This window comes from Ciconia boyciana, chromosome 6 (assembly GCF_034638445.1).
Source record: "Ciconia boyciana chromosome 6, ASM3463844v1, whole genome shotgun sequence".
Lineage (NCBI taxonomy): Eukaryota > Metazoa > Chordata > Aves > Ciconiiformes > Ciconiidae > Ciconia > Ciconia boyciana.
In genome coordinates, this window is record NC_132939.1 from 66,383,845 (window position 1) to 66,399,526 (window position 15,682).

Consider the following 15,682-nt stretch of genomic DNA (forward strand, 5'->3'; position numbering starts at 1 on the left):
GGGCGGCCTCGCTCCCGTGAGGAGACCCGGCGCTGGGGCTTCTCCTACCCGAGCAAAATGGCAGCGGCGCCTTGATGCCGAGAGCGGGGCAAGCGTAAAGCCATGCTGAAGTGGTCGTGCCATAGGGATGCGGTAATTTATACTGCACGGGTCATTTCTGAGGGACCAGGCATCCAACTTCCATCAAACTGTTTCTTGTGCCCTTCCACAGCTGACACAAAGCCCTCCCGAAAGCTTAAACCCGCCATGGGCCCTGCGGTGCGTGCTCTGGCTGCAGCGACGTGGAATGCGACAGCCATTTAATACGAGGCTGAATGCGTAGGTACCCTTAGGGTATAGTATCCCTCCTCTCAAACAGAAATAAAATGTGTCGTGGGTCAAAAAAGCCCAATTTCCTCATGGCTCCCAGAGAGTGCTGATTAGGAGTTGGCAAATACAGTGAGGATAGGAATAATAAATAAACCCCACCATGGTAACCCATGCTTTCAAGACTGGGTCGCCTGTGTCTGGTAGAGAGGTGGTAGAAGATCAGCTATGGTGGGACTCAACTGGTAGGACATGAGTGCTAAAAATGTAATTTGAATTAGTTTTATTTTAGCCATTTTCATGAAAGCGTGTCATTGTGCCAATACAGCAGGGGTTTGTCTTCATCTGTCTTTTGCCTTCATCTGTCTTCCCCCCTGAACGGGGGAATTTGTCGCTGTTCGGACTTTCATAATCACAGAGCCACACCACAAGACACATTTTGCAAAGTTCATGGGAATGCTGTATTGTCTCAAACCCTCACGAAATAACCAGCTGTCAAAACCAAGATCTTACTCAGTTTTGGAGCAAAGAAAAAGCTGTGTTTGTGTGCAAGTATGTATGTGCCCACATATTACAATGAAAGACTTTGACTCAGTGTTGAGGTTTTAACCCCATCAAGGTTAGGAAATGTTATGTTTTTCTAAATAATGTTAATCTCTGCATTATAGCTAAATGTCAGCTCTGCTACAGGTGAGGTCAGTCACCACTTGTTTACAAGTTATTCAAAGTATCTGAAATATGCAGCCTTGCTTAGATGGTCTTGGTATTTCTGCTCTGTAACAGCCATGTCATGAAAGCCCCTGAGCGTGAGTTTGTGGGAATGGGTTCTATACGTACCTCAGGACATGGATGGAGAGACAGTTATCCAAAAACAGACTGAAGAGAGGAAAAGTACATGCCAAAAGGCAGCACGTGAAAGTCCCCTGAGAATTAATAAGCCCCCCCAGGCTAGCAATCCTGCTGAATCTGCCAGAAATAAACTCAGAACACCAAGAGTTTGCTGCATCTGGGCAAGGCCCCCAGCATCAGCGATGGGTTGTCTAACACTGACTGCACCCACAAAGGTGGTGGCTGCTCTATGTTGAGAGAGACAACAGGATTGTCTATACGCCTGATGAAACAAGGCACTCTTTGAGGGACTTTGTGAACACCCACCTTGCATCTGTACAAGCCTCTGTTTCTGGGCAAACAGCTGGGGTTGGCCTTCCAACTGTTGCTCCGGCTGGAAAACTGAGAGAGAGCATGAGTGAAGTGTGTAATTAGTTATCTGCTATTAATAATAACAGCTGGACTCTATTAATAGTAAGAGCTTAGTCAGTAAAAAGTGTTCTAATGAATATTGTTTGTGATACGTGTCTCCCTGTGACTTGATCTCCCAGCTGGTAAAAGGGAGTTTATAACAGATGTTGGCTAGTGTAACGAAAATTTGGGATCACTTGAGAAAGAGGTCCCTAAGGTAATGCTTATCCCACTCCCAGCAACCACCTCCTTTCCCCTACCGATCTTCCCCTTCTCCTTTCCCCACAGTAACCACACCTGTAAAATCAGCTGCTCTTCAGGCATTTTTAGGCACACCCAGGAGTGTAACTACGGCCCTGATCATGTCCCCAAAAGATCTGTCACAGGGTATTTATCTCGCTCAGTGCGCGAGACCCATTTCTTCTTCAGGGAAGCAAAATGAATATTGAAAAAGCTCTTAACTAGTGAGTTGGGTCTAGACATTTGCTCGTTGCCAGACAGGCAAGCCAAAGAGCCTGAGTGCGTACGCGCAGGAGGACGAGGGCGCTAATGAAGCAAGAGGATTCAAGGTGTTGTCACACTGATGTGCTCTGTTGCCACTGAACCCAAACTCCCTGAGCTGTGAGCTGCTGTAGCAGTTTGTAGATGCTATGCTTTTCACACACTCCGCGGCGGTCCTGTTTGTCCCACATCCACACTTTCTATTTAAGATCTGTGAAGGTGGAGGTATGTGGGAGAGTCGGACGATGAGTGGGAGTGATGTGAGACACCAAAAGCTGTCGTTGCCACCATCTGCTCTGTCGCCTGAGCAAACCTCTGCACTAGCCCATCATTGGGACTAGTGGCTCTACGCCACCTCTTTCTCTTCTGCTTCTGTCACAGTCTTGTCAGCTTCCCCCTTTCTGGTCTCCCTAAATTCACCTGGGTCATAAAGTGGGGTCAAGAGTGTAGAGCTGAGACGAGAAGGTCCATGTGTGTGCGGAGCAGGAGTGCAGACTGGAGGAGCTGAAGCAGATGGGGCATCCTGGAAGGGCTCTGTATATCTGGAGGAACATGTGAGTAATTCAGGCAGTGCAGAGGGAATGCAAGAAAGGTGTGAAGAAGGGGAACTCTGCAGTGACAAACTCCGGGGAGGCTCCTCGCAAAGCCCTTACATCCCTCATAAAGCCCTCGTATCTCTCCTTCAGATACTATCCCACGACTCAATATGAGCCCATGCGCTCTTCATACGACCCATCGCCAGCTTCCCGTCCTGTCAGCTACCTCTCCTTGGAGAGGAAAACTGAGGAGCAAGAACAAGGCTGCAGTGGTGATGTGAGATGCAGAAACAGCGACGGGACCAGCATGCAACCAGTGGGTTCTGGAGGAGGAGGAGGAATCATTGCCAAGGCAGCAGCGGAGGTTGCCAACACATGAAAAAATAAACAAACAAAAGCCTGTAGCAATTAAATGCTCCAACACTGAGTTCAAATTGCCTTATGATTTTGTGTGGTTTTATGTTTTTAATGTTTTTTTAAATTATTTTTTTATGGTTAGTATTTTATGCCCTTCCAGAATATGGAAATGCAGCTGAACTTTAAAGCACATGAAAACAACGATGCCCGAAAATATGTTTAAATGTCATTCTCACAACAGAGTCTTAACTCTGCCGTGTTTGAGCAATACCCCAGTGTACCAAGAATACACGCTCAGTTAGAATTACGGCTGACTGAGCTGGGAATTACATTCAAGAAGCTTTTCTCTGTTTGGGCTTTCTGTCGGGGAAATGATCTTTGAATTCCCCAGGTTACTACCTGGAGTGCTGTCTGCCATCGCTGGTTCTTTCAAGGACAGCAGGAGGAAAGCCACGTGGTTACTGTGCCTGGTGAGAATATGCTCTCGCTGCTGTGTGAATTTTCATTCTTTTAAATTCTGTAAAATGCTCCTGAATATCTCTGTGATAGGGGCCTTATAAAGGCATAATATAATATACTTAATGTTGTTGCTCTTGAAATACTTGAAGTCTAAAAATTGGAGTAAAAGTTTAGATAATATATGATTTATTTAAAGTCTAAGCATGATGTTTTCATCACCTCTTTCATCCCCAAATGTCACCTGTTTATGGTATCTTACTGTGCCATAATTACGTGTTTACAACACTATGCTTATGTTTTAAATTCAACATTTTAGGTAAAAATAATTACTTAGATATGTTTTACAAAAATCACAGTCCCTACTTGAAATACATAGCCCATCGCTTCCTCCTAAATGTATTATCACTGGGTTAGGAAAGATCAGAGTTTACTGCTAATCACATCACCTTCTTTATAGTCCGTTGGAAATCTTTTCTTAAATTACATTAATCAATCACAGTTAACATGAGTTCTGAAATGCAAGCTGCAGCTTAAAAGTGGTTTAATTTAATGGATGGTCTTTCCAGACCCTAGCAGTTATTGATAATAGAAGCCAGAGATGTAGAAATGTGCCAGGGTTTCATAACAAAATCCATCCACGCCATGCTGGTTTAATCAAGGAAGCTGCTTGCATAATGTGAAAAGCACTCGCGCTCTCCCGAATACGTAACTGTTGAAGAAACAGATGGTGATGCTAACCCGTAAGAATCAGACTATAAATACATTCAAGATAACAATATAAATGAAGATAATTATTCACAGGCTAAGGAGACGGTAGGACAATTAAGCCAGCTACTAAGCAGAAGGTCGAGGGGAGTAAAAAGCAGGATGTCCCTAACAATAAAAAATTATTCCCTGAATGCAGCCAGTTCCTGCAACTCTTGGAAGCAGTGGTATCCTCTGACAAGCAAGGAAGAGGTCGCGTAAGTGTGTAAAAATACAATAAATTAACAGTAGCTCCTTGAAATCAGTGGAAACTCTCCCATTTATATCAAGTTTATAAGACAGTTCCTTTTGGCTAATGCAGTCCTTTTCTTTTCTTTTTTTCCTTTTTTTTTTTCAAGACCCTGTTGGTAGTCAAGCCACTGGCAGCAAAAAATCTTTTCGACTCTCATGCAGACGCGTTATTGTCACAGAGCAGCACCGTGCACTCGTCTGCAAGGAGCGGTGGTGAAAGCAATGTTGGTGCCTCGAGGTGGCAGCTACAGAACTATCCTGGAGGGTTAAAAGGGAACATTTTTCATAAAGAAAATGACTTTCCTGTACGAGTCCTGAAATATGGCAGCTCTCAGCTGAATGAATCCCCGCAGTTCGCTTGCAAACATTGAAAACATAAAAGAATGTGTCCCGCAGCAGAAACACTGCAGGGCCGAATGGGTACGGCAAGGAGGCATCATGCCCAGCTAATATTCTGTTCCCTTTAATGCCGAAATGCCTGTCTGGACCCCTGCAGAGACTCGGATTTCAGCTGAACCCTATGCATATTTCAACAGCAAAGCATTATTATTTTTTCTTGGTCATAAAGTAAACAGTATTTTGTGTCCCTACATGGGATGGCTTTGTCTGTGTACTCAGTTTTAAGCCTCCTTAATCCCTATATACAGGCTAACTGAGGCATGTACCCATTTTGTCCTCACAAAATCAGCTAGTTGCATACTTTGGGCCAGCTTTAGACATAACAAAAGAACAATTGCTCCTAGATCTGTTGTAGCTTCTGGAGCTCACAGAGTGTCTCCTCACCTCTTCCCAGCACAGGGATTCAAGGGGATCCACTCATGGGCTCTCCAAAAGGAGAACAAGGAGGAAAGCCCATAGTCTTTCTACTGCTTGGGCTTCTGTTAACAGCTGGACCTGGTTCCTGCCATAGGATTTCAGCTTAATTGATCTGAATATTTCCAACACAAAAATGTGTATTTCTCTGCTTATAACCATCCAAAAAGTTGTCTGTACTGCCCTAAAAATCTCCCCAAAGGGGAATAATGAAAACACTGGTGGTGTCTGGATGGAGAGCGTCGCTGTTTCACACTAGAACGCAGTCTGCCTCCCACCCAGGTGTCCTGATACCACGTGTTACCCATGGCAAGGACCCCGCTCGTCCCTGTGGTTGTGGGCTTTCAGCCCCTCTGCGTTGGTTTCGTGAGGGCTGTACTGTGAGTGATGGAGTGGCAGTACCGACACCGCACTTCTTGAAAACCTGTGGATTCAGGGGTTTGGTTTAACCTCAAGTTTTGAGAAGCAAAAGAAAGCTGAAGTTTTCAAAGACCCTCTGGGTATTATCTGAACAACTATATTTAAGATGATGGAGAAGCAGAGGGTTTAATGTCAGAACAGTGCTTAGGGTTAGCTTACTTTCGGGTGGTGTGTCAAATGCTTTTTTTATTGTCAGCCTGATTTTGTAGTGGAGTATGTAGGACAGGGGGAAAAAATATCCAAGCGCTACAGGGAATTGACAGATGGTTCACGTTTTAGCTGAGACTCCAATATGCATGGGGATGGCTTCCTCAGCACTTTATTTCTGGGAAAATTGTAATATGCAGTGTGCTTTGATACTAACTGCATTGGTTTTGTTAAAGGATATGAAGAAGGGTGAGGGCTGTACCGTGATTCAGTTATGGAGGGGAGCATTGGTCCTCCTGGGCTGTATTCCCAGAGCAACTGCAACCGATTCCCGTGACCTTGGACCAGTCAGCAAAAGCCTGCTTCTACTCTGAAAAGTGACTGTGTAAAAATGGCACTCTCCTACTCAGCAGATCTGGTCGCTGTGTGCTCTCCAAGTCACATCTGCTGACTTTAGTGACAAAAATAAGTTTTTACGGCTTTCCTGCTCTGTGAGCACTGCAGAACCACGAGAGCTGGGGAAGCAGAAGCTGGATCCTGTGCCTCCTTGTAGGGCTAATTACCATAAATCACAGCCAGCAGTGGGGCTGCGCTGGCATCACTTGGCCTTGCACAGCTTTTCTGTTAGCGCTAGTGGTGAGGAATGTGGAAGAAAGGAATCCAAGTTGATTCTTTTGATTGAGTTTTAATTGCAGATGGCATTTAGCGGCTTTGCAGTTGGAGGAAAAAGAAATCTGTTCGTCTGTAAGATGATTACATTTGAAATAATTGATTGGCCATAAACTTCCTGATACCTTTTTCAGAGTGGACTCATTTTAAACATACTTCCCTCCCTAACAGGGGATACTGTTCTCACTTTCCCTGACTTAGACTCATTGCTACTCCATTCCAATAACTGCTGTTTAATGGGAAGAGCAGGTTCCCTTAAAACAGATGCTACCAGCTGATGTAAAGGTGAATTGTGTGATGGAGATGTGCACTGATTTATGTGCTGGGTGTCCCCAATATTCAATTTGGGAAAGTGATTCAGCAGCAAAATTAATCGTAACTATTTTAAAATTGCCTTTACCTTCTGTGGCATGTCCTGACATACTTAGGATAGCTGATACCATGTCATCAGCAATGCCAGGAGTAGCATCGTCAGATGCAGTATTCTGATGACAGGACAATGATTTTTGAGTTCATTTTGTACATACAAAATGTGTCTTCATATAGATTTTTAACTGACCCAGTCTCTTAATTAGGACATGTTATTTGTATTTTTTGGTTTGTGCACTAAGGCTGCAACAGGAATATCACCTTTTAAAGAAATCCACTGCATTATATTATTACTTTATACAACAGAGTTTGCTGTTGTAATAATATGCAGATCTTACAAGGGACTCTGACAAAAATTAGGTATTGTTATTCCCATTTTACAGAAGGGGAAATTAAGGCAGAGAGCGGTGAAGTTTGGTTTTGAAAGTCATCTAACAAGTCAGAGCTGGGAATGGGACATGAGTCCCATGCTCTTTACCAGCTACGCTACCCGCATGGAAGAATAAACCAGCTTACATCTGAATTTAATCTCTGAATTTCACCTGAGGGGTGAGGAGTCTTTGAAGGACGAGACCAATAGAGGATTGCACTGAAATGTCTCGAACCAGAGCATTGGTAAGAAGGGAAAGGAATGGATGTTTCTTAACTTGCTGTGGAAGTGGGGCTGGTTTTGCTTGGTTACGTATATGCTCTGTGGCATACTGAACTGAGTTAAAAATTAGTATTTCCAATTAATAAACCATAGAAATGAATAACAAAACAGTGCTCTCCGGTGATTTCTGATTTCTGCCTCTTTCATCATGCCTCCTCCTTTCAGTCTGCAGATTTTTTTTGTTGATAACGCAGAAGCCTGTGATTTTGGCAGGTTATGCGGGGTAGAGAAACTTGCAGTGTATGGGGAATTTGCAATTTCAGACAGGGAAAAAAACATAGATAACCGGCTATTTTGGTTACAGTGATTATCAGTGAAATATTTAACCTTGAGAGTATACAGTGCCAATCTGGGTTCAGAGTCAGTCAATGACAAGGGGGAAGTGAAAACCTCTCCAATCTATTAAGTGCTCTGCATGCCTTAGAGAACAGTAGAGCATCAGTTACACATGCTTTACATTTTAAATAACTTTCCTGATAATTTTAAAGGTTAGATAGAAACAGGGTTGAAAACAACATCCCTCATTCTGAATCCCAGGTCAACTGTTAGGGGTGAATTTTGTAGCTACTGAAGCAAAGCCTCTGGCTCGAGCCTGGCGGCCTCATCGCCGACAGCTCTGATTTCTGGCGGGGGGGGGGTTCTGTGGTCGTGCCCCTCTCCCCGCACACGGATGACTGAGCGGCTTGGGAATCAATCCCTGACTCACCACAACGCGCAGTGCTGCACTCCTTGATTTCGGTTTGCTGTAAAATCTGGCTACACCGTTAACTTCAGAGGTGGCACCTCCTCCACAGCTGAGCCATCCCCTCTTCTCAGTCAGAGCCCTCGGCCAAAATGAAACGGGCGGAACAGAAGATGAACCTGCGGAGAGCTTTGGGTCCCTAATCTGGGAGTTAATGGTGTTTAAAATGGCCACAAAAATGCAGCTCTTACCTCTTCCTTTCCCCCCCCGCTCTGTCTCCCTTACAGGAGAGAGTAAACATCCTTTCTTTTCCCATATTTGTATTTTTTTTTAGAAAGATGTTGCAGCACTAGAGATATTGATTCATGAATAATTTCCCAGATTTTACAATTCATAGATGCAAAGCCAGAAGGGACTATTCCCATCGTTTTGTCTGACCGTTTTTCTGCCAAGCCTAACTCTGAAGTTCTTTCTGATGCCTTTTGCCAATGACTGTCTTTCTTTGTTGCTGATACAGGCATTTTTACACTTTATTTTCAACTTATGCAGAGGTTAGCAATATTACACTGAAAGAAATTGCCCTGACCTACAACAAATCTGTCTTTTAAAAGTTTTAATATTGGATGCAGAATGCTACCAAAATGAATTGGGTTGGTTCCAGTTTGGTTGAAATCCAGTGGAAAACAGTCTATTTCTCTAAAATTAGATAGGTAAAACATTGGGGTGAGTCTAGCAAAGAGAACAAGCCACTAATATAAAAGTTATTTCCAGTGGCACAACAAACAGGGGGGGGTTGAAAAAAAGAACAATTTCTTGATGAGGAATATCTCAGTTTTCCTCAATCGGTTCTTTTATGTTCATAGTATCACAGAATGGTTTGGGTTGGAAGGGACCTTTAAAGGTCATCTACTCCAACCTCCCTGCAGTGAGCAGGGACATCTTCAACCAGATCAGGTTGCTCAGAGCCCCGTCCAACCTGACCTGGAATGTTTCCAGGGATGGGGCATCTCCCACCTCTCTGGGCAACCTGGGCCAGGGTTTCACCACACTCATCGTAAAAAATGTCCTTCTTAAATCTAGTGTGAATCTGCCCTCTTCTAGTTTAAAACCATTACCCCTTGTCCTATCAAATGGATGTTGTTTATTTAGAGAGCTCAGTGTTTGACAGGTATGAGCAGGTTAAATCTTACTCTCTTATGTGGAACAAAGAAAAGGGAGCCTAATTTTATAATTATAACTGGAAGTACAGATGGAGTCACCCATTTGCTTCATGTGGTAGAGCACATTGATAGCAAAGTCAAGATTTTGACTCTCCTCATCTTCTCCTGTACCATTTCTCTATTCCCTCCTAGCAATTCCCACCCCAAATCTCTCTGCCCCAGCCATTCCTCCTTTGAAAGAGCATTAGTTTTGGTCTCTTCTCACCTGTCCCTGCCCACCGCGAACGCTTTGCACCTGCTGCAGCACTGCTCTGAATGGGTCCTTGCCCGAGATATAAAATCCTGTGTGCGCAGCTGAGACCTTATGGTGCCTCTGATGCCTGGCTGAAGGGGGAGGCAAGAGGAAGAGAAGCTGCTCTCTTCTTTTGGAGGCAAGGTATGGGCTTCTGAGCTGTTATTTGATGACATGAGGTGCTACGTACTCCAGGACCTGATGGTGTAAAGCTTTTCTATTTCTGTTAGGCTAGCTGTGGGGTTCCTGGTGGAGGAAAAAAAAACCAAAACAGGTGGGAGAAGGAAACCAGGAGTAAAATTGTTTACTTTTTTTTTCCTCCCTGGCCAAATAGGTGCTTAAAATAAAGCAATGCAAAAAGAAGAAATGGAAGCAAGCTCTTCTAATGCACGTGTGGGGTGTTATTTAAGAAGTCTTCCTTTGCAGAGAGAGTATTAGGAGAAGGTGACCTCTACAGCTGAAAATACTGGAGGAGAATCTGTAGCTGGGAAACTCCTCAGGGTGCTGTAGGCCTTGCTTTTGCATCCTGTTGTAAGCAAAGCGAGGAGGGAGCCTGTTGGGTTAGGCTCTGCTCCCGGCTTGTGAGGAAGAGTTGGGTGCGTGGGCTGAGGCTCCCACTCGGATGCTGAAACTTCATTTTGGAGCTGGAGTCAATTAAAAAAAACAAAAACAACAAACCCGCCGGCGGGTGACCTCTCCCAAGCGATGCGGGTGCTGCTGGAGTACAAAACCCACCATGGGAAGGCGGGAACCGCCGCACGGGCGGAGCGGGCCGGCCCCCGACACCGCCCCGTCGGGGCGGTGTCGGGGGCCGGCCCGCTCCGCCCGTGCGGCCGCGGGGCGCTGGGGGCGAGGACGGCGCGTCGCTGAGGTACCGGGCGGAGGCGGCGGGAAGCAGGTGAGGCCGGGGGTGGGCTCGCTCCTCCGCCGCGACCCCCCGGGGTGTGGGTGGTCTGTGAGGGGGGCACGACCACCCCCAAGCCGAATTTACCTCATGTTTATTCATATTTATTTTTTTTAAATGATGCTTCGCTGCCCGCGGGGCAGCGCATCCTCCGTGCTGCTCTTTGTTCCCGGCGAGCGGGCTGGTCCCCGCAGCATTCCCGGGGGATGAGGCGTGGGGGGGATGTGTGTGTACAGTCCTGAGGAGATGGGGGTCCCGGTGTGCCCCCTCAGAAAATCCTGCGGGGTTTTCTTCTGTCGGGGAGGGGTGTGGGGGTGAGCACCCTCCATCCTGCTGCGGGCCTGGGCTGGAGAAATCCCCGGGTGGGTGTTTGCACTTGATCCGTTGGCGTGGTGGGCGGCTGAAGGGGAAGGGATGCACTTCTGGGTCTTTAAGCTCACCTGTAAATATGACTAAAGGAGGACAGGGGGATGGATCTGTACCCCGCAAACAGGCATGCTGGGTGTAATCAAGCCTTGAGCCATCCCTAATCCCATTCTCTTGCCAGCAAGCAGGTTCTACCTAAGCTAAAAGGGCCAGAAAAGGTGTATTTAATCAGCTCTTAAAGCTTCACCTGCAGAGACTCATGATCCTCCAGAAGATTTGCTGTGCAGTGTTGCTGTCTGCGTTAGGTGAGGCACTGAAATTTCTGAGTGTTTCTTGCTGGTTGGAATCTGAACGCTACTTCTCTGTTCCCAGTCAGTCTGGAGAGCAGTGTTTCCATCCTTCTGGTGTTTGAAAACTGCTACACCCTTTGGCCTCATTCTTAAACGCCCCCCCCCAATCTTTTTAATACCTCAGGAATTTGGTAGACCTCTGACTTCTGTGGTGCCAGGGAAGAAGCCATGAAGAGCTATGTGGCTTTTACTTGCAAATCTGTGTAGGGATTTCCATAGGTGGTCTGTGCTGTTCTGAACAAAGCAAGCGATTGCTTAGCAGTTGGGGGAATAATGCCTAAAACATGTCATGTCTCTTGCTTCTCAAAGAACTGCTGCTGGAACACCAATGCTGGAAGTGGAGGTGCTGTATTATGTATTAAGGTGCCTCACTAGGACTGGTAGGAAGCTGTCCTTACAGAATATTAATATCTCACTTGTTTGCTTGTAAGAATCAGCCCTCAAAGGTAGGGGAAGATGTGCCCCTCTGTGTGGTTGTGTCTACATAGCTTTGCTCCTCTGACTTTAGCTGTATTGGTGGCTGGTGTGGAGTTGTGTCACTGTTGGGATTTTGCTGTTGGAGATGGCTTAACTGGTTGAGGTCTGTTTATCTGAAGTATGTGCTGTAAGAGCATCTGCTCTACAATTCACTTGATTGAACTGGGCAAGGACATAATGTAAGATGAAATGAAGGCATTTTTCTCAGCTTGTGTGCAAAAGTAGGAGTTGGAGTTCTGCAGCGTATTATCTGCTGGCTTTTGTATTCAGCACGAGTAATAAGGCTTGGATAGCATACATTAGCATTCCAGTAACATAGCATTTGATTGCTGGCAAGTTGCTTGACTTGTATGTTTTGGCTAAATCTTCACATTAAAAGATTTGCAGCGTTTTTGTCTGTTTCCCTTATCAATCAGCGGATGAATTGTGGAGCCAAGCACATCCAGGACTGTTCAGCCAGTCAAAGCTGGCATAATCAAGCCTGTACTTGGAGGTGTGAAAAGCTGTGCTCTGCAAAGGCTAGACAATGATTTGTCTGAAGCTGACCTGTTAATCTCTTGTGCTCTCTGCTATATGATGTATGCAGCCACTTCAGCTTTGGAGTACAAGTGTCCTCTCTGTGTGGGAGAGGGATTGTTAGAACAGTGAGTTAAAAGCTTGATGCCTTTTTCTTGCTGTTTCACCAATTCAGGAAGAACACAGCCAGAACTTGCCAAAGGCAGAAAATAACAGCAGAGGGTTTTCTTGGGAGTTTTTTGTTAAGTAAACTGACTGGATGAAACTCTAAAAAGCCATCCTAGGGAGTAGCTGCATACAACTGGGGCAGAAGGGGAGTTTCATCCTTTGCAGCATGTGTCCACAAAATGCTGGTCCATGTAAGGAACAGCTATTGAACAAGAGAAATCTGGCCTGCTCTGTGCTTGTCCCCTTCATGCCTGCTCTGTTGGATTGACCATAACAGGATGGGATTCCTTTTGGGGTTCCTTTCATCACACTTCCTGAGAGCTGACTCTTCAAATGAGTCCTGAATTCACAGAGGGGGTTAATGGTTTAATAGCTGTTGCTAGTGCTAATTGTATGGAGCAAGGAAGCAGCCTGGTTCAGAGAGATCTAACTGGCTCTGCAAGACCACTTCAGCTGGTGACCAGTTTGTCTTTATTGTCCCTCAGCTTGTGACTTGCCCACTGTTGTAGATGGTTCTTATTCTGCTGGGCAGCTTCTGGAGATGCCTGCTTTTGGCACCTGTTTTTAGCCTAGCAGTCCTTTGTGCTTCTTGCCAGCCTACCAAGTGTTTAAAAAAAAAACACCTTTTTTTTTCCCATGCTAAAGATAAAGCTCCTTGGTTGTCAGCAGTTGTGCAGCCTTTGCAGCTAGGAGAACTGCATCTCTTGGGATTTGTTGTTATTAAGTGCAGGGGAAGTAGCTGGTGTTCTCTTGCCCTCTGCGTGTGCTTCCTGTTTGAAGCAAGGATTAGTTTTCCACTGAGAGCCTGGCCAGTGCTTGGCAGCTGTCCTCCAGGACTTCAGCTTGGAGAATGCCAGGTGAAATCTGGGGACAAGGAGATCCTGTGGCATGAAATACTGAGTTATTCTACAGCTTCAGGCTAGTAATGAAAAAGCTTAAGCTTACTACAGAGGAGGTGCTTGGTCAGAGCAGCATGCTCCAGCTTGCTTTTATCGCTTGGCTAAGGCTGTAGAGCAGACTGACTATAAAAATAACTAGATGGGAGGATAAATGTATAGCCCAATGCAGCTTGAGTAAAAACTGCTCTGCAGCCAGCTACCTGCTAGAACCTGGATCACTTTTGTATTAAAGGGAAGTGTTACAGCAAGGTGTCAAACTCTGCTTAAGAAGATAGCCAGGTCACTACTGTTCATACACTGTCTAATCCAGCCTCTTGCTAAAAGCTAAGTAGATCTTAAGCTCTGACTAATCTTCTTTGAAGCGTGAACTTATGCCATTATCCTGCAGCAAGCTCCATGCCATGATCTCCAGCTTTCATTGAATGTAGAGGTCTAGGTTAGCTTAGATCTAGCTGTTGTGGATTTCCTGAGCAAATAACTCTCCAACATTATTTTCACCCTTCACAAATGTAGGACTATGGCCAACAGTGCTTTTCAGACTGGGGGAAACAGTATGAAGCTGCCCAAAGTACCCTGGGAACTCCTGTATCAGGCTAGTACTGACAGCTCATGTTCTCTACTAGCCAGGAGGAGGAAAAGCTCTTAATCTTTTAAAAAATTTTAACTAATGGATCTCTAAAAGCCAGCCTTTTAGGGAGCAGCTTTCCCTCTTACTCACTGACACTCCTGATCCTAGTAAAGATGGATTAAGCCTGTTGAGGAAAGATATTAATGTTTCAGTACTTCTGCTAGCCTAAGACATTCAGGAAGTGGTTATCTGAACCTAGAGCTAGAAACCTACAAATGTATATACATATGTGTATGTACATATGCATAATGTATATGACTGCAAGAGAAGTGCTATGGCTGTCTTTCAAGTGCAGCTGGAGTTCTGTGTAGGTTTTACCACTGCTAAAACTACTTGCATAGCCTAAAGACTCCTGACTCCTAGAGAAACTGTATTTAGATCCAAACTGTTCTTTATTTAAAAAATAAAACCTTTTGATGTTTCAATATGTCTGATCTTAACTGGGACTTGCTAAAGAGGTGTGAGGTGAACATAATTTATATTCATCAGCATGGCAAGGCAGATGCATGTCACTGGGCACTATCAATTTAACTTGTGTAATATACTCTTAGTGCTTTTTAATTACAAAAGCGCATAGAGGATTAGTGTGGACGAATAGCTGAATACTGTCAGTTTTCAACTTTTTTTTTTGGCAGGGAGGGTAGAGGAGATAGATGAGTGACCACCCATCCTCCAGAGAAAGGAGATGCTAAAAATAGTGGAAGGTGTCTATGCTGTTGCTGGTGAACAGCTTCTTGGTGGCTTCTGTTTGTCCCTGAGCATCTCGTGCATGTGTGTGGCCTGTGACAGGGAATTATTCCAGCAGCTCAAACTGCTGAGGGCCAGGGCTGCAGGGAGAGTGGAAAAAAAGTGACTTGGTGTGTCCTGAAGGCTCAACCAGATAATGGGGCCTGCAGTAGTTGATGCTGACCTGTGTCTCTCTAAGCTGGTAATGCTGAGGTTGTCTTCTGTGCTACAGACAGCCCTGCAGATCATAAGGGTCTTCAGCTAGAGAAACCTCTCTCCTGTGTGGAATAAGAGGTATGTTTTACAATGGAAATACACATAGCTCTGTGTGACCAGACCAGATATATAAGCTTTCTGATGTCTTGGTTATGTTTAGCTGACTGGACATATACAATAACACTTTCCAAAAGGAGACAAATGTACATAAGGAGCAGGACACAGAGAGCCTTTGAGTTAGATGGACTAGCACAAATGTGGTGTTGCTGAGATCCCTCTCCCCGCAACAGCAGTTACCTCTTGCACAGCATCACATGGGTGCACGAGAAGACATGGAGTGATACACTGTGCTGTAACAAAGCAGTACTAGGTGGCTTCCTGCTGCACTGTGTGTACAAATGCAAGTAATGTTTATCTACATGTTGTTTGGGTAGGGAAATGAGGAGTCTAGCAAGCTGGGGGACTCATCCTGGTGCCCATGAGCAAGACTGCAGAGGGTGGTATTTGCTCTTCTTTGGAAGACTGAGGGGTGGTTCTGACAACCCCAACCTTTTTCCTTACTAATATTCATTAGTCCTGTGGCTTGAAGGTAAGAGCAGTTCACTTGTGAAACTGAGAACATACCAGACAAAGCAAGTGAAGCTGGTGATGGTTGGAGACTTCTTGCAGTAGGACTAGACTGTGCCACTGACAAGCTGCTTCCTGAAACTGGGAGGAGGACCTTACCAGATCTGCTGTGTGATGGAGGGCTGTTTGCTGTGCGGACTTGTCTGACGAGCTGTCCCACATGTGATGAGCAGAGCCTTGGATGGGATGGTCTTCTGCTGTTGAGTG

General features: G+C 45.3%; 1 protein-coding gene across 1 annotated transcript in view; it reads left to right on the forward strand.

The window, feature by feature from the left end:
- The first annotated feature begins 10,334 nt into the window (after nt 1-10,334).
- The window catches only part of ARMH4 (armadillo like helical domain containing 4), a 70,086-nt gene continuing 64,738 nt past the window's right edge, over nt 10,335-15,682 (forward strand). Inside the window, exon 1 of the mRNA XM_072865498.1 lies at nt 10,335-10,496. Coding sequence (XP_072721599.1) covers nt 10,335-10,496 — 162 coding nt within the window. The remainder of the gene's footprint in view (nt 10,497-15,682) is intronic.